We start from the raw sequence: 17852 nt of genomic DNA on the forward strand, positions 1-17852 counted from the left end.
AGCTCCAAAAAAAAAAAGAAAAAGAGAAAAAAAAAAACAACATTTGTTTATTTAATCTGTGGCAGTGTTTTGGCTACCTGTGTGTATGTGTACAGTGTGGGTGCCTGGTACCTGTGGTGGTCAGAAGAACAAATCGGCTCCTCTGGAATCGGAATTAGGGGTGGTTGTGAGCCACCACGTGGGTGCTAGGAATGAACCTGGGTCCTCTGGAAGTGCAGGAAGTGGTCTTAACTGTTAGCCATCCCTGGCTCCAGCGTGTGCGTGTGTGTGCGTGTGTGTGCGTGTGTGAGTGCACACATATAAAGTACATGGAAGGCCAGAGGTTGATGTCAGATGTCTTCCATAATCATTCTCTGTGCCTTTTTTTTTTTGAGACAGGCAGGCAGATCTCTGTGAGTTCGAGCACAGCCTGGTTGACATAGCCAGTTCCAGGACAAGGCAGAGCTGTATAGTAAAACTGTATTTAAAACAAAATAAACAAACAAAAACCTCCAAAGAAGTAGAGAGGTGGGCTGGAGATACGGCTCAGTGGTTAACAGCACTGACTGCTCTTCCAGAGGTCCTGAGTTCAAATCCCAGCAACCACATGGTGGCTCAAAACCATCTGAAATGAGGAACTGATGCCCTCTACTGGTGTGTCTGAAGATAGCGACAGTGTACTCACACACATAAAATAAATAAATCTAAAAAAAAAAAGTAGAGAGGTAAGTAATTAACTAAGTTAGGGTACTTGTTATTAACTAAGTTATTAGTAATTAACTAAGTTATTAGGGTACTTGTTAACTAAGTTATTAGGGTACTTGCCCATCTTGCAGGAGGCCCTGGGTTTGATCCCCAGCATAAAATGGGGCATAGTGCTATGTAATCTGGGCACTCAGGGGGTGGAGGCAAACGGATCACAAGGTCACACTTGGCTTCATAACAAACTGGAGGCTAACCTGGGCTACACGAACCAGTCTAAACAACAAAAAGAAGCAGCCATGATGCTGGGTAGAACATTTGTTTAGCATATGTGAACCCCTTGGTCTAAGCCCCTCCACCATACCCAGGCCCACACAGACATCCTGACACCCCCATGCCCACAGACGCCCAGACATATACAGACCCAACCCACACATACAGACAGTAGCAATGAAAATAAAATCCACTGGGCAGTGGTGGCACATGCCTTTGATCCCAGCACTCAGAGGCAGAGGCAGGCAGATCTCTGAGTTCAAGATTAGCCTGGTTTTCATGATGAGTCTCAGGTCAGCCAGGGCTGCACAGAGAAACACTGTCTTGAAAAACCAAACGACAACAAGATAATAATAATAAAATTAATAAGTAAATAAAGAAAATCTAAATGTATACCCCTTAAAATTAACTGGGTTTTTTAAGTACCACCCCTGGTGCCAACTATACCTGTGGGCATTAGTAATAAATAAATAAATAAAATTAATAAGTAAATTAATAAATAAGTAAATTAATAAAATCTAAATATATACTTACAACCCCTTAAAATTAACTGGTTTTTTTTTTTTTTTTTTTTTCTCTTTTTCGAAGCTGGGGACCCGAACCCAAGGCCTTGCGCTTGCCAGGGCAGCCTACTGCTGAGCTAAATCCCCAACCCCATTAACTGGGTTTTTTAAGTATCACCCCTGGTACCAACTATACCTGTGGGCATGAAGGCCTGGAGGATGAACTCTGAGCCCCTGGCCCTGCTGTGGTTGGAACCCACACCCTGCCGAGCCCATCTGGCATCCTTCGTCTTCTTTGCACGGCTGCAGCCAAATGCGGCCCCTTAGGAAGTTCTCTCTCTTCTCCCTTCCCCTTTTGTAGTACTGGGAATGGACCCAGAGCCCATGTGAGTTCAGCGCGGACTCTACCACTGAGCAATAACCCCCAGCTCTCCCGCAGGGGATTCTGGGTAGGTTCTCTATGGCTGAGCCAATCCTCCAGACTCTCAGTAGCGGATTCTAGGCGAGCGTTCTCCCGAGCCACGTCCCAGCCCAGATCCATCTTTCTTATCTCCTAGCTCTCGCACCTGTGGCTATGTCCTTCCCCCTGCAGCTGGCCCGTGCAGCTGGAAGTAGGCACGGAGGATCCTGAGCTGCAGATGTTCCAGGTGTGACTTCTCCTCCGATACCCGATGGGACCGCCTGAAAGGCCATCCATTGGCTGGACACCCAAGGAAGCAGACATGCAAATTGGCCCCCAGCCCGATGAATGGAGCAGGGGATGGAAGCCTGGGGATGGGGGTGCTGCCCCCTTGCCCCTCTCCCCAGCACTGTCCTTCCTTCTTCTGTTCCCACTGGGTAAGTGTTCCCAGACCCTCCCTGACACTTCTTTGTAGCTCTTGTTTCCCACACTGTCCAACTTTGATGGGAGTCCAGGCATATTTGTAATTCCAGGACTTGGAAAGTGGAAGTAGAAGGGTCATCCTCAGCTACATATTGGGTCCCAGGCTAGCCTGGGCTACATGAGACCCTGTCTCAAAACAACAAAAAATGAGCCAGGCAGTGGTGGTGTAGGCCTTTAATCCCAGCACTCAGGAAACAGGCAGATTTCTTTGAGTTTGAGGCCAGCCTGGTTTACAGTCAGGGATACACAGAGAATCCCTGTTTTGAAACAAACAAAAAAAGCCAACAATAAACAAAACCAGGATTGGCAAGATGGCTCGGCAGTAAGGGTGCTGCTTGTCACCCAGCCTGAGCACCTGAGTTAGATCCCTGGAATCCATACCGTAGGAAGAAAGAGCAGCTCCTGAACATTGTCCTATGGCCTCGACATGTGCCATAGGCCATGCACACGCCAGCATTCATGTCCATCATTCATACACATGACACATGAATGTACACACACACACACACACACACACACACACACACACACGGTAGGAGCAGTGGGATAAAAGTTCAAGGTCATTCTCACCTACACAGCAAGTTCCAGGTTAGCCTGGGCTATGAGACTCTATCTTAAGAAATCATTAAAAATGGATTGGAGAATATGGCTCACTGGCTAAGAGCACTGGGCTGGCCCTCTTCCAGAGGAATTCCCAGCACCCTCACAGTGGCTCATTCGTTAACTTCAGTTCCAGGGGATCCGGTGCCCTCTTCTGGCCTCTGCCAGTACTGCATGTGGGGCACAGACCCATGGGCGAAACATCCACACATTAAAATAAAAACACTTTAAAAACAACAGTACAAAAATGGCCAGTGAGGTAGCTAAAACCACCTATGTTCCATTAATGACAGTGATCCTTTGGCCTCCACATATAAATGCAATTTAAGGGGTTGGGGATTTAGCTCAGTGGTAGAGCGCTTGCCTAGCAAGCGCAAGGCCCTGGGTTCGGTCCCCAGCTCCGATAAATAAATAAATAAATAAATAAATAAATAAATAAATAAATAAATAAATGCAATTTAAAAGTTTTAATTCGGTGGCTGGAGAGATGGCTCAGTGGTTAAGAGCACTGACTGCTCTTCCAGAGGTCCTGAGTTCAATTTCCAGCAACCACATGGTGGGATCCGATGGCCTCTTCTGGTGTGTCTGAAGACAGCTACAGTATATATATATACAGTATATATATATATATATATATATATATATATATATAATAAATCTTTAAAAAAATTTTGATTCTTCAGTGGTGGCACATGCCTTGTAATCTCAGCACTCACTAAACTGAGGTAGGTGGAGCTCTTGAGTTTGAAACTAGCCTGGTGTACAGAAAAGTTCTAGGACAGCCAGGGCTAAACAGGTAAACCCTGTCTGGAAAGAAAAAAGAAAAAAAGAAAAAGAAAAAAAGAGAAGGGGAACGGGGAAGGGGAAAGAAAAGGAAAAGAAATTAATGAATTCTTAAAAAAGATACCAAAACTCTGCCTTGTAGAGAGAAAAGCCTCATGGGATTTTGCTATCCAGTAAACAAATGGGTCCAGGCAGATTTGCAGAGAACCATGGAGCACTGGGATAGGGAGGTTGATGGAGCGGTCCCAGAAAAAAGGAGATGCGGGGGGGGTAGGTGGGTAGGGGGTGGGGGTAGGGGTGGGGGGGGGGTGGGGGTGGGGATTTAGCTCAGTGGTAGAGCGCTTGCCTAGGGAAGTGCAAGGCCCTGGGTTGGTCCCCAGCTCCGGAAAAAAAAAAAAAAAAAAAGAAAAAAAAAAAAAAGGAGATGCGGAATTCCGGTGGTGAGACCCCTGGGGAAGGGGAAGCTTATGAAAAGACCAGTCCTCCAGAGCTGAGCAGAGACTCACCTCCTTCCCTGTCTGGTCTGTTTCAGCGAGTGCCCTCCAGCCCACTCCTCTGCCCTTTCCAGGTAGGTTCTGCCACTTCCCCCTCATCTGTTCATAGATATTCCCAAGCTGGCATAGTCCAGCCACACCAGTTTGGGAGAAGGCTCCCGTGGCATCCCTTGGCATCCCGTGGATTCCCGATTCCTCACTCCGTTTTTTACAGAGCTGAGGCTGGTAGGGGGTCCAAGCCGCTGCCGAGGGCGCCTGGAGGTCATGCACAGCGGTTCCTGGGGCAGCGTTTGCGACGATGACTGGGACGTTGTGGATGCCAACGTGGTGTGTCGTCAGCTGGGCTGTGGCCTGGCATTGCCGGTGCCGCGGCCCCTCACCTTTGGCCAGGGCAGAGGGCCCATTTTCCTGGATAATGTGGAATGCCGCGGGCAGGAAGCGTCTCTGAGCGAGTGTGGCAGCAGGGGCTGGGGTGTCCACAACTGCTTTCACTATGAAGATGTGGCGGTCCTGTGTGATGGTGAGGGAAAGAAGGGGGCAAGAAACGAGCAGGGTTCCATGTGGGGCTTGATTGAACCACAGATGTCTAAGGATTGAACCTGTGGCCTTATGTATGCTAGCCAATCATTTTACCACTGAGCCACATGCCCAACCTCCTACTAGCTGATTCTAGGCAAGTGATCTGTGTTCTCCTCCTTTCATCCATCCATCCATCCATCCATCCATCCATCCATCCATCCATCCATCCATCCATCCATCCATCCATCCATCCGAGATGAAGTCTCATACAAGCCAGGCTGGCCTGGACCACCTGATTCTCTTCCTTCCACCTGCTAAATGCTCAGTCATGTACATCACACTAGGCTTAGCCCCCACCCCCACCCCCACTTTACGAACCAGACCACTGGGGTCACCCTGACCATAAGCTTAGAGCTGCATAGAAACTCAGTCACCTTGAGAACCATTTTCTAGCCGGCAAGGCTTATGAAAACCCAAGCTGTAACCGGATCCTAGACTTTCCGTTTCTGCAGTTTGAGGTAGGGCCTAGGAATTTAATGATTCTAGGAAGTTCCCCGGGGTTGTCAACTGCATTTGGACTTGGGCTTAAGGGACTGGAGCCATGGCTCAGTAGTTAAGAGCACTTGCTGCTTTTCCACGTGGTGATCGCAATCGCCCGGAATTCCAGTTCCAGGCGATCTAGCACCCTCTTCTGGACGTCATAGGCACTACAGGTATTTGGGGCCCAGACATACAAAAAGGCAAAACCACCATATCCATAAAATAAAAATAAAGGGGCTGCCGAGATGACTCAGTGGTTAAGAGTAGTGGTAGTACTCGAAGAGGGCCTGGGTTCAAATCCCAGCATCCACATGGTAGCTCACAGCCATCCAGAACGCTTCTGATCTCTGCAGACACTAGGCATGTACACGGTGTACAAACATACACACCAAGCAGTCCGATTCATAAAATAAATCTAAAAAAATATTAAAATGAGAAGCAGTGAAGAACACCTAGCATGGGCCTCTGTCTCCATGCGCACACACACAGGTCCTTGGACCTACACATATGCATGCGCACATCCACATACCACACATGCACCATACTCAAGCACTTTCGAACATGCACATGCTCAAAAAATACAGGATGTGGGGGTTGGGAATTTAGCTCAGTGGTAGAGCGCTTGCCTAGGAAGCGCAAGGCCTGGGTTCGGTCCCAGCTCAAAAAAAAAAAAAAAAAAGAACCAAAAAAAAAAAAAATACAGGATGTGGGCCTTAGGCATGGCGACACACCCCTGAAATAACAGCATTCCCAAGATAAGAAGACAAGTTCAAATTTATTTTTACCTTCGTAACAAGTTAGGGGCCAAATCCATACATATGCAGAATTCGGGGTTTCGGTCGTCTTGAAAGCAGGTATCGTAGGGATTCTGCGTATGAGGAGAACAGAAAGATCCCTGTATCTTGCTTCTACCCTGCTTTCTCTGCAGAATTCTTGCATACACAGCCCCCAGCAAGGAAGGTGTTGACCAGTATAGCGCCCCCTACAGCCCTCCAAAATGGGAGAGGTAAGTGATATGGCAGTCGGGCCCTTGGTGTAGGCTAGAGGAGCTGAGGGAAGTGGCGGGTGAGGGCTTCAAGGTCATGCCCGCAATGTACAACAAGGACCCTCTTTTGAGGGACATGTAGAGGGAGGAAGCTTAGAGGAGGCAGGTCCCATCTGTCAGGAGTGGGGGAGGGCTTCATGGAAGAAGAGGCGTGGCAGCTACATCTTACGAAGTGAGGTTTTCTCTGGGCAGCTGTACATGACAAACAGGCACATTTTACAAAGCAAGGACAAGAAAGGGAAGGCTAGTTTTTGGGTCAGGATGACATAATCTACTCTGGTTATCCTGAGACCCACAATCCAACTCTGTGGACTGTCAGAAGGCTCGGCCAAGGGGGTGGGCTGGCTAACTTATCTCTGCTGCGGGGTTTTGGTCATGCAGCTGAGGTTGCTGTCCCTGGGAAGGCCCGGTACATTAATGAAGTAGATGAAAATGCCTCCTCATGGCCCTGTAAAATGCTACTTGCCCCACCCTCTCCATCCACCATCACCAGGTGAGGGCAGCGTGCGCCTGGCGGGCGGCGCCAGCCCGTGTCAAGGCCGAGTGGAGATTCTGCACGGTGGCCTCTGGGGCACTGTATGCGACGATGACTGGGGTCTGCCTGATGCTGCTGTTGTGTGCCGCCAGCTGGGCTGTGGGGCCGCCTTGGCTGCCACCACTAACGCCTTTTTCGGCTACGGTACCGGGCATATCCTGCTGGACAACGTTCACTGCGAAGGCGGAGAGCCCCGCCTGGCAGCCTGCCAGAGCCTAGGCTGGGGCGTGCACAACTGCGGACACCACGAGGATGCTGGGGTGCTCTGTGCAGGTGCCAGGGGCAGCGGAGGCGGGGCCAGGCTAGAGAGGCGGGGTCTTTCGAAGGAGTTAAGGTTGGGAGGAGAACTGGAAGAAACAAAGGGCTGCGTGGGGACTGGGGTTTGGCTAACTATACTTTCCAAATTACCTGTACTCTCAGGCCTGCTCTGGGGAAGCAATTCAGATAACTCGTTCTCACATTCTCTGTAACTCTGTAGAATTATCACAGCATTCCTCTGTTACTAGGAATGGCTCCAGAATTGTCTAGAAATTTCCAGATATTCCTCATGGCCGATTTCAGAATAAAGCAATAATATTTTAGAACTGTTCCCTCGGGCTGGAGAGGTGGCTCAGCCGTTAAAGGCTACGCTCACAACCAAATATATAGAACTGTTCCCTCAAAGATTAACCCTGGCCAGCTGTCTGTAATCCTGAAGATCTAATAATAGACCGCCCCACCCCCATCTGGACCCTCTCCAACTTGGGAGGTGTTTTCAGTAAATTAAGGGTAGACATTGGAGCAGAGCATGTAGCTTACCTGATGGGGCGTTTACCTAGCATGCATGAGGCCCTGGGTCTAATGTCCAGCCCCACACAGTCCAGGCATACTGGTACATACTTATAGCTCTAGTACTCCCTGGGCTACATAAAACCTTGTGGTATCTGTCTTTTTCTCCGCTCTTAGGGGACAATGGCAAGCTCATCTCTGTGAGTTCAAGGCCAGACAGGACTACTTAGTAAAACAGAATAGAGGTGATTTTTGTCTTGTTGAGGCAGGGTCTTGCTGTAGCCCAGGCTAGCCTCCCTAGTTGCAGGTATCACCAGTACTAGCCATCATACCCAGCCCAACAGATGGGTTATTGTTGCTCTTATATCCTGGGGAATCGAACCCAGAACTTTGTACATGTAAACTCTACCACTGTGCTAAATACACCCTTAGCCCAGCGAATAGGACTCATTGGGACCATTACACCATTTCTCAGGTAGATTCTGCTCTATTAGATGGAAAGTGTTTGTAGGAAACCAAAAGCCATCATTCCCAGCCTACAGATCGGAAAGTCGAGGTCCTGAGAGGTACCAGGAGCCCTAGCAGAATCACAAGTGATCTTGTTCAATGAAATTCATGCTCCCAGCCCTTTTCTAACCTCATTTTATTGATGTATCGGGATAAAGATTCTTCAGTCTTTTATTTTAGTCTAGCCTTGAACTCGGTACTTAAAGGACGACCTTACATTTCTGAGCCTCCTGCCTTCACCTCTCCGGTGCTGGGATTGCAGACATATACAGCCACACCCATTTTATGTGCTATTAGAATGCACCCAGGGCTTCATGCATACTAGGCAGCCATTCTACCAGCTGAGCTACTTCCCAGGCCACAGAGTTGGTGGAGTCTTTCTGCTTTAAATCCCTCAGAAATGAGTATGGGGTCCTTCATAGGCAAAGCTCTGCCTCTTTTCTATTTTGTACACACTGGACTTCTAAGAACGTTGGACAAAAATGAAAACATGCATGTGTATCTGTGTACCTCACATAAAGGACTATGGTCAAGCTGGGCAGGGCTCACTGTATTCTAGCCCTTGGTGTACAATTTGTTCTCTCTTGGGAGACACTCTTAGTCCTGTGACTGACCCTTCTGTTCTCTCTCCTGCTCTAGTTCTGAGCCCTCCAACTTCCACAGCACTGCCTCCCTCTGTCACCAAAGAAGACTGGGCATGGCACACTGAGCCAGCAGGTAAAGAGCCCACTCTCCCAGCTCGAAGGGCTGGGACAAGTCAGGTAGAGTAGGAACGAGGGAAGCTCTTCTGGAGACACAGGAAAGGGACTTTTAAGCGACGGCTTTGGCGCAGATGGGAGAGACGGGGTGAGAAGAGATGAGCAGATGGGAGCATGGATGACACCCAGAGCTCTGAAGAATTAAGGGTGGATGATAAGAGTTTTCTTTTTCGGGGTTGGGGATTTAGCTCAGTGGTAGAGCACTTGCCTAGGAAGTGCAAGGTCCTGGGTTCCGGTCCCAGCTCCGAAAAAAAAAAAAAAGAACCAAAAAAGAAGAGTTTTCTTTTTCTGTAGCCCTGGAACTCCCTTAGTAGACCAGGCTGGGCTCCAAGTCACAGAGATCCACCAGCTTCTGCCTCTTGAGTGCTGGGATTAAAGGTGTGTGTCACCACTGCCCAGCAAGAGACGTCTTTAAAATGCTTGAGTCAAATTGGGGGTTGCTGCACAGGTCGGGGATTGAGAGCCTGTGTGCAGGAATTCAAATCAGGAATCAGGGTTAGAGGGAAGTTTGGAATTAGGACCACAGGTATCACTGCGTGATTAAAATTAGGATAATTTGGGGTTGGGGATTTAGCTCAGTGGTAGAGCGCTTGTCTAGCAAGCACAAGGCCCTGGGTTCGGTCCCCAGCTCTGAAAAAAAGAAAAGAAAAAAAAAATTAGGATAATTTAAGACCCGGGAGTTGAGGGGTGTAATTCACAGGGTTGACTGCTTGCTTATCAAGAACAAGCCCAAGGATTCCGTCTGAAGCACCACATAAACCAGGCATGACCGGATCACACCAAGATGAGGCAGGAGACTGGAGTTCAAAGCCAATTGAAGCTACACAGCCAGACCTTGCCTCAAAAACCCAAAAGATTTAAATCCCAGCACTTGGGAGACAGATCTCTTATGTGAGATCAGCCATCTATATAGTGAGTTCTAAGCCAGCCAAAGCTACATACTGAGAGCCTGTCTTGAAAAGAAAAAAGAAAATGGGGAGGAAAATCCTAAAAGATCTTTAATACCGGACAGACAGCACGGTGACTCTGGGACTGAGGCTAAGTGAGGTGTGGGTGGGGTTAAGTGGCCTTGCCCGCTTCAAAGGCTCCCTTGTCTCCACAGCTACAGGAGTTGGTGCCCTGCCTTCCAGGGATACCGTACGGTTCACCACAGCAGCCTGGGCCTCAGGGAAGAAAAGTAAGTGGACCTGCCTGGGTCCCGCGCGGGGTGGGAGCGGGTGGGATGCGGGCTGCAATAAGGAGCCCGCTGCCCCAGGCCATCCACCCTGGCACTGGCCTGTGCGCCCCGCAGGCGGTAGGCTGAGGCTAGTAGGCGGCCCCAGCCCTTGTCGCGGTCGCGTGGAGGTGCTGTACGCAGGAGGTTGGGGCACCGTGTGCGACGATGACTGGGACTTCGCGGACGCGCGCGTGGCCTGTCGCGAGGCGGGTTGTGGGCCTGCGCTAGGCGCCACGGGCCTTGGTCATTTTGGCTATGGCCGAGGCCCTGTGCTACTGGACAACGTAGGCTGCACCGGTACCGAAGCCCGCCTCAGCGACTGCTTCCATCTGGGCTGGGGCCAGCACAATTGCGGCCACCACGAAGACGCTGGAGCTTTGTGCGCAGGTGAAGCTGTGGAGTCGGATAAGGAGTGGGCGGGGCCCGACGACTAGGAAATATGGGCGGGGCACTCTGAAAAAAAAGCAGAGCAGCTCAAGCAGAGCAAGCAGGGTGAGGGCTGCGGGCCCATAAGAGGCAGTGCACATGCGCGCACCAACAATATGGGCGGGACTGAATCATGAGCGGGGAGGGGGTATCCTGTGGGGGCGGAACAAGAAGTGGTTGAGCAGGGCAGTGCGTGGGCCTTCACGGCACCGTGGGCGGAGCCTCTTGCAGCAGTGAGTGGGGGTGGGGCCGAGTCTGAAGAGGCTTGGGTGGGGTCGTGAGCAGGAGCTCCCTGCTGTGTGAACGGAAGCTGGCCCAAGCCTGGGACGAGGAAAGTGAAGCTGTGCGCAGGTTTTGTGGGCGGGGTGGTCTGAGGTTTTTTGTAGGTGGAGCCTCTTAGCGGGCGCTGCGGTAAGGGCTAGACAGGGTCTGATCTGGAATAGAGGAATAGGCGTGGCACTCTCTGCTGCACTGCAGCGGAAGTATTGCGCATAGCGGGGGTAGCCGGATGCTGGGGCACTCTCAGCCGCTGAGCCTTAGGGGCGTAACCGGAAGGGCGAGTTCTCTGCAGGGTGAGAATAGGGCGCGGCCGAGGGAGGACTCGAGCCGTGCTTTCCAGTTTATAACGGCTGTGTCGTTTATTCTCTCCTTGTTGAGTCAAGGTTCCCTACTAACTACTAGTGATTGGTAGGAAGCAGGAGGGGCGGACTGTTCTCCCAGAGCTAACCTTTTCAGAGATAGCAATGAAGAGGCATTTACAGAGTCTGGCAGGACATTGTCAATCCCTTCTGTTCTCGCTTGCTGTAGAAGGTGGAATCTCCACCTTTACTTGATGCCCAGGTGGCCCTTCAGTCTCTTAGATGGCAGTTCTTTGAGGTTCTTTTCTTTCTGTATAACCTGGGAAGGTTAGGAGAGATGATCTGGCTCTAGATAGCATGTTCCCCACCGTGACAGCCATCTTTTTTTGCCCCTGCTGAGCCAGGCCCAGAGGAGCTGGGATTCCAGGTCCAGCAGGATGGTTCTGAGACCACCCGAATGCCCAGTCCTCGGCCCAGAGATGGTAGGTGTCTACTGCCATTGAAAGTTGAGGTTGGAACTTTAGAGATAAAAACACTACAGCAACCTAGAGTTTTCTCCATTTGGGACCAAACTGAAGAGATGAGACTCCTATCTTGAAGCAGACAGTGTGAGAGAATGCACAAAGGCATGTTGGTCCATGGCTTTCACCCCAGCATTCTGGAGACTTGAGTCAGAAGAACAGTAACTTCAAGGTCAGCCTGAACCACATGAGTAACGACTCTACCCCAGGGAAAACACAAACAACAAATTAGCCCAGGGAATGCAGGCATGGAGGTGGGGACAGTAAACTTTGGGGGACAGGATGAGACATGGTGTGGCTAAGGGGCTGAGGCTGTCTGTTGGGGGTCTCACTGGATAGCTCTGGCTGACCATTCCTTATGAGAACAGGCTGACCTGGAACTCAGAGAGATTCACTTGCCTCAGCCTCCCTTGTGTTGGGATCAAAGGTGTGTGCCACTTTGTCCAGCATTATTTGTGTCTGTGTACTGGTGTATATACACGCCTGTATTCATACATATGTGAACACAAAACAATATGAACAAACATGAAGGTCAGAGGACAACCCTAAGAACTGGTCTTGGCGACAAAACTGGATCCCATGAGCATATGGGCTCTTCTGACCCAGGGCCTTATCTCCAACACAGGGCACCTCCGTCTGGCTAGTGGAACCCACCGATGTGAAGGGCGTGTAGAACTCTTCCTGGGACAGCAGTGGGGCACTGTTTGTGATGACGCCTGGGACCTACGGGCAGCCATTGTCCTGTGCCGTCAGCTGGGATGTGGCCAGGCTCTGGCAGCCCTAGGCGAGGCCCACTTTGGCCCAGGCCGAGGCCCAATCCTCTTGGACAATGTCAAGTGCCGAGGAGACGAGAGTACCTTGCTACTTTGCTCTCACATCCGCTGGGATGTCCACAACTGTGACCACAGCGAGGATGCCAGTGTCCTCTGCCAGCCATTGTGACCCAGACGGCTCTGCACTCCGTATCCTGTCAAAGGAGCCTATGGGAAACTGCCTCTGCTTTTCCAGGATGCTTTCCTATGATAGCTCCAGGTCCTGGTGCCCTTTCTCCCCATGCATGGGGGAGAGATGCAGTACCTGCCTGCATCCTCTTTACTGTGTGGCCTAAGACTGGTGTCACCTGCTGAAGGCCCAGTACAGTGAACACAGCAATGTTTTGCCTCAGTCAGAACAGAAAATGTGGGAGAATGACTCACTTCTCTTTGGGGGAACTCTTATTATACAGTACCCCTGATCTTTCCTCTCTCCACCCATAGCCATGAGGCTCGGGCTCTCTGTAAAGGCCTTCAAACCTTCCAGTGACCTATCTTGGTCTCCCCCCTAAAAGTGGGGAGACAGGAGGGGTTGGGGGTGCTCTTTTTTATAGACTGGCAGGGGACTGCAGAAGATCCCAGGTCCTCACCTTCCCTGCTGGGTGAGGACCCGGACTCAGATGGTGCTCGGCTGAACAAGGGGGCTGCAGGGGCCAAAGCAGGGACAAGAGGAGCCCTTCCTGCAGCAACTCTGATTTCCACTCCCCCTCCCGGCACAGAGCCTCCATTTTGCAGTAGCAAAGAAGCCTGAGACCAGGGGCTGGGGATTTAGCTCAGTGGTAGAGCGCTTACCTAGGAAGCGCAAGGCCCTGGGTTCGGTCCCCAGCTCCGGCAAAAAAAAAAAAAAAAAAAAAAGCCTGGAGGCCCATAGCCACTGTTCATAGGTGCCAAGTCAATAAAGCACTATCCCCCATCTTTTAACTGAGGTCATTGTTTGAGAATCTGTCCCGAGGCAGCTGGAAAGACTCCAGGAAGGACTTTCTGGAGAAAACTGGTGTAGAGATGAAAGGCTGTGGTCCAAGAGCATCATCCAGTTCTCCACGGGCCCATCACAGCCTGGAAATGCTGACTCACCAGGGCAAGCCTCAGCTCCTTCTGGTCCTCTTCTCCATTCTGTCACACACACAAATCTAGACCCAGGGAAAGACAGGAAGTAGGGCAGGCTGGTGCATGTCTGTGATGCCTGCGTTAGGGGTGCTGAGGAAGGGCGTGCTGAGGGAGTTCCAGGCCAGCCAGAGCTGCAGAGTAAGAGCAGCTGATTGAGGGGTTGGGATTTAGCTCAGTGGTAGAGCGCTTGCCTAGGAAGCACAAGGCCCTGGGTTCAGTCCCCAGCTCTGAAAAAAAAAAAAAAAAAAAAAAAAAAAAAAAAAAAAAAAAAAAAAGAGCAGCTGATTGAACAGGCCCAGAAAATAAAATGACAAAACAAAACAAAATCTCTTCTGGTAAAAATATGCTTGTGATATTACCTCTTTAAAGGAGTCACAGGAAGGAGGATCGGGAGTTCAAGGGTATCCTCAACTATGTAACCACTCAAGGCAAGCTTGGAGGACAAGATACCTGGGGGCAGGGCTGGGGACCCTGGCTGAATTGGTGGTGGCAAAACTCTGTAATTCCAGCACTTGCATGCTTAAGCAGGTGGATTGGGAGTTTAAGGCAGCCTGAGCTACTAGAAAGGCCATGCCACCTTCTCCCCTTCCCCTGCCTATGAATTTCTACATTCATTTTGTTTTTTAGTTTTTCAAGGCAGGTTTTTGATGTGTAGCCCTGGCTTTCCTGGAACTTGGTTTGTAGACCTTGCTAACCTCAAATTCAGAGACCTGCCTGCCTCTGTTTCCTGAGGGCTGGGGTTAAAGGTGCGCACCACTACGCCTGGCATAAGTTTTCATGTGTGAGTCATTATGTTCTTATTCATCCCTGTCCTCTTTATGCCTCTGCTACTCTCTGATGCTTCCTTTGGACGCCATTCCTGCTTGCTTGGGTTGGTTTGCTTGCTCTGTTTTGCTTTTGCAGGATTGGGGATTAAGCCTAGGACCTAATTGATCGAAGGCAGATAAGAGTACTCTCTCATTGAGCCACAGCCACAACTCCACCAGTTCTGGTTTCTTGTTTTGTTCCACAAAGATTTATTAGTGTGTGTGTGTGTGTGTGTGTGTGTGTGTTGTGTATATCTTGAAAAGCAAATGAGGAAGAGGAAGATGATACGAGATGTCCAGCTCCATGGCTCTCAGATTCCCTCGGACCTGGGTCTCTCCGCAAACCCTAAAGGCCAGCAAACTCCAGAAGTCATTCTGTCTCTGCCCTCTGTAGTACCAGAGTCGCAGGCATGCCTGGTCACTCTGGTTTTACTCCTGGGTGCTGGAATCCCCAATCAGGTCCTCAATTTTGCACAGAATAAGAGGCTGCAGAAGATGGTTCAGTGGCATCACTGCAGCTTCTTATTTTATTGGTAGACTTATTTTTTTTGTATAAATTTTCATACATGGCTGTATGTTGCCCACATGCATACCCTGTATTCACCAAGGTCACAAAGGGTTGGTTGTGAACCACACCATGTGGGTGCTGGGAATTGAGCTCAGGTGCCCTGCAAGAGCAAGTGCTCTTAATTGCTGAGCCATCTCTCCAGGCCCCTCTTATTAAGAAAAATAATAATACATGCATATTTGAGTATGTGTGTGGTACATGTCACAGGAGTTCTCCCACCGCGCAGGTACCAGAGATTCTTTTTTTTTTTTTTTTTTTCCAAGCTGTGACTGTTTATTAACTGACCAGATTATAAAAATACCACGTGCAATACCTTAGTTCATCCGTCTATTAAGCCTGTTTATCGTACCACAGATTCTTGATAGAAAGTGTTTTTACCTTCTGAGCCATCACGCCAGCCTTGGGGCCCTCATCTTCATCTAGACCATCGTGGAGACACAATGTCCTTGTCTCTATGTTCCTGAGTATGACTTAAAGTTCTGATGAGGTTTTCAAAGTGCAGCAAGCTAGCCTCCCTGTGTATTTGTTGTTGCACCTGCCTGACAACCCGAGCGGGAGCCAAACATTGAGGATTGAGGGATTAGAAGAAAAAAAAAAGACGGAAAAAAAAAGAAGCAGCCGGGATTGACTTCCTGTAAGGTCAAACTCCAAACTTCCAGGGTCTTCCCATTCAGGCACTGCCCCGGGAAGTGTTCTTATCTACTGTGCAAACGGAGGAAACAAAAGATCAGTGGAAGGTCCAGGGTTTTGCTGGGCCAGGTGTTGGGATTCCCACTAGACCCCATAAGCCTCGATGGCTAGGACAAGGACAGGACTGGGTAGGACGTGACGTAGGTGTACCTTTCCGGGGGGATGGGGGATGTCCATCAAGTCGCGCCTTCCTGCTGAGTCACTGCAGGAGCGCAAAAGAGAGCCCGCTCTGGGTGTTACCCGAAGCCACGCCTCTATCTTACTGAAGGATTTTGATTGGGTAGGTTGGAAACTGGTTCGGCCAGTCGCAGCAAACTGCAGGTTGCTCGTTGGGTGGGGCAGGAGGGTGGGGCCGCCCTCTTCGAGTCGCTTCCTTTCCTCTCGGGAGGGTCAGTTTATGAAGAGGTCTAGGTTTGGTTTGACAAAGGAATCCAGTCCCCGGTGTAGCCCATATAAGGGAAGGAAGGTCAAGCGTTCCCAAGAGATTGGAGTTTAGGCGACATTTTCAGTCCCTGAAGACATTTGCTGATTACAACAACAACCTCTGGGCCAACAAGGCTTCTTTTCTCTTCCCCACCCGACCCCCACTCCCCTTTTATAAATGCTTTAGTCAAGGTCTCATGTAGTCCAGCGTGGCTTCTAGTTTGCCACATTGCCGAAGATGACCTTGATCTTTTGATCTTTATTTCTTCCTCTGCCCACCTCCCCAATACTGGGGTTACAAGTGCTCGTTTATGCAATTCTGAGGAACCCAGAACTTCACTTAAGCTAAACAAACACTCCTCTAATGGAGCTATATCCTAAACCCCTCTACTGGAGCTATATCCTAAACCCCTCTACTGATATTTTCACGAAAGACAATTAGGTTGGTTGGTTTTCGTTTACCGAGACAGTTTTTCTGTATGGCCCTGGCTGCCTTGGAGCTCAGTCTGTAGACCCGCAGTCCTCAAACTCAAAGTTCTGCTTGTGGAGATTAAAGGCACACGATGCAGACGCTGCCACCCCCCACACCCCCAGCTTTCACAGAGGACATTTAGCCCACAAAGGACTGTTAAAATTATAAGACTGGTTCACAATAAAACCAGAATTGGAATAGGGCGAGGTGGCACGGTCGTGTAAAAAAACAACTAAAATAAATAAAACCTAGATCAAAGGGGCTGGGTTGTACTCAGTTGGTAAAGTGCTTGCCAAACATTCAGAAAGTCCTAGGTTCAGTCCCCAACTCAGAGAAAGGGTTCCACAGGCATAGGATATCAAGTTGTAATGACCTGAGTCCAAGCCTCAGAGAACTAATCTTCATAAACTGTCTTTATGAACATGCGCAATGTGTGTGTATTCACGCGTACGTGTATGTGTGTGTATTCACACACACACACTAAATTAAAATGCCATAAAAATTTTAAAAACCAGCAACAACAAAAAGAAAATATATTTTAAAAAAAGGAAACAAAAATCTCTGAGTGTGGTGACTGTCACGTGCCTGAAATCCCAGGGGTGGAGACAGATGGTCACCCTCAATTATACAGCTAATCCAAGGCCAGCCTATGCTACATAAGACACAGCCTCAAGTGCTCGCTTCGGCAGCCCATGTACTAAAATTGGAACGATATTGAGGAGATTAGATGGCCCCTGCACAAGGTTGACACACAAATTCGTGGAGCGTTCCATATTTTTAGGACTGAAGTAGCTGAAGGGGTTTACAACCCCATAAGAAGAACAATACCAGGGTTGGGGATTTAGCTCAGTGGTAGAGCTCCGGAAAAAAAAAAAAGAACAATACCAACCAACCAGAGCTCCCATGGACTAAACCACCATCCAAAGACTATACATGGACTGACCCATGGCTCCATCTGTAGCAGAGGGTGGCCTTGTTGGGCACTAATGGGAGGAGAAGCCCTTGGTCCTGCCAAGGCTGAACCCCTCCCCCAGTATAGGGGAATGTCAGGGTGGGGAAGCGGGAAGGGGTGGGTGGGGGAACACTCATAGAAGGGTGGGGGATGGGATAGGGGGTTATGAAGGGGAACCGGGGAAAGGGGATAACATTCGAAATGTAAATAAATGTCCAATAAAACAAAAACAAATAAACAAAAAAAGACATAGTCTCAAAAACAAACCAAAATTAAAGAATTGCAAAAGGTTCCACCCACCCCTGGCAAGCATGAGCAGTAAACAGAGGGGTTTTGTGGTCGTGGTTTTGTTTTGAGATAAGACGATGTAGTCTGTGCTACCCTGAAATTTG

At 49.5% G+C, this 17852-nt stretch overlaps 1 protein-coding gene and 1 non-coding gene across 2 annotated transcripts; both read left to right on the top strand.

Annotated features, from left to right (window-relative positions):
- The first annotated feature begins 2111 nt into the window (after positions 1 to 2111).
- On the top strand, positions 2112 to 13186 carry Ssc4d (scavenger receptor cysteine rich family member with 4 domains). Its single transcript, XM_032887031.1, has 10 exons — positions 2112 to 2294; positions 4256 to 4291; positions 4432 to 4737; positions 6205 to 6282; positions 6815 to 7129; positions 8771 to 8848; positions 9992 to 10066; positions 10181 to 10492; positions 11514 to 11591; positions 12256 to 13186. The coding sequence occupies exons 1-10, from the start codon at positions 2129 to 2131 to the stop codon at positions 12570 to 12572; spliced, it is 1761 nt and encodes a 586-aa protein (XP_032742922.1). The 5' UTR covers positions 2112 to 2128; the 3' UTR covers positions 12573 to 13186.
- A 3995-nt stretch (positions 13187 to 17181) lies between these two features.
- Positions 17182 to 17287, top strand: LOC116885981. Its single transcript, XR_004386060.1, has one exon. It is a non-coding gene; the product is annotated as a U6 spliceosomal RNA (small nuclear RNA).
- The last annotated feature ends 565 nt before the right edge of the window (positions 17288 to 17852 follow it).

Source organism: Rattus rattus, chromosome 16 (assembly GCF_011064425.1).
Source record: "Rattus rattus isolate New Zealand chromosome 16, Rrattus_CSIRO_v1, whole genome shotgun sequence".
NCBI classification, from domain to species: domain Eukaryota; kingdom Metazoa; phylum Chordata; class Mammalia; order Rodentia; family Muridae; genus Rattus; species Rattus rattus.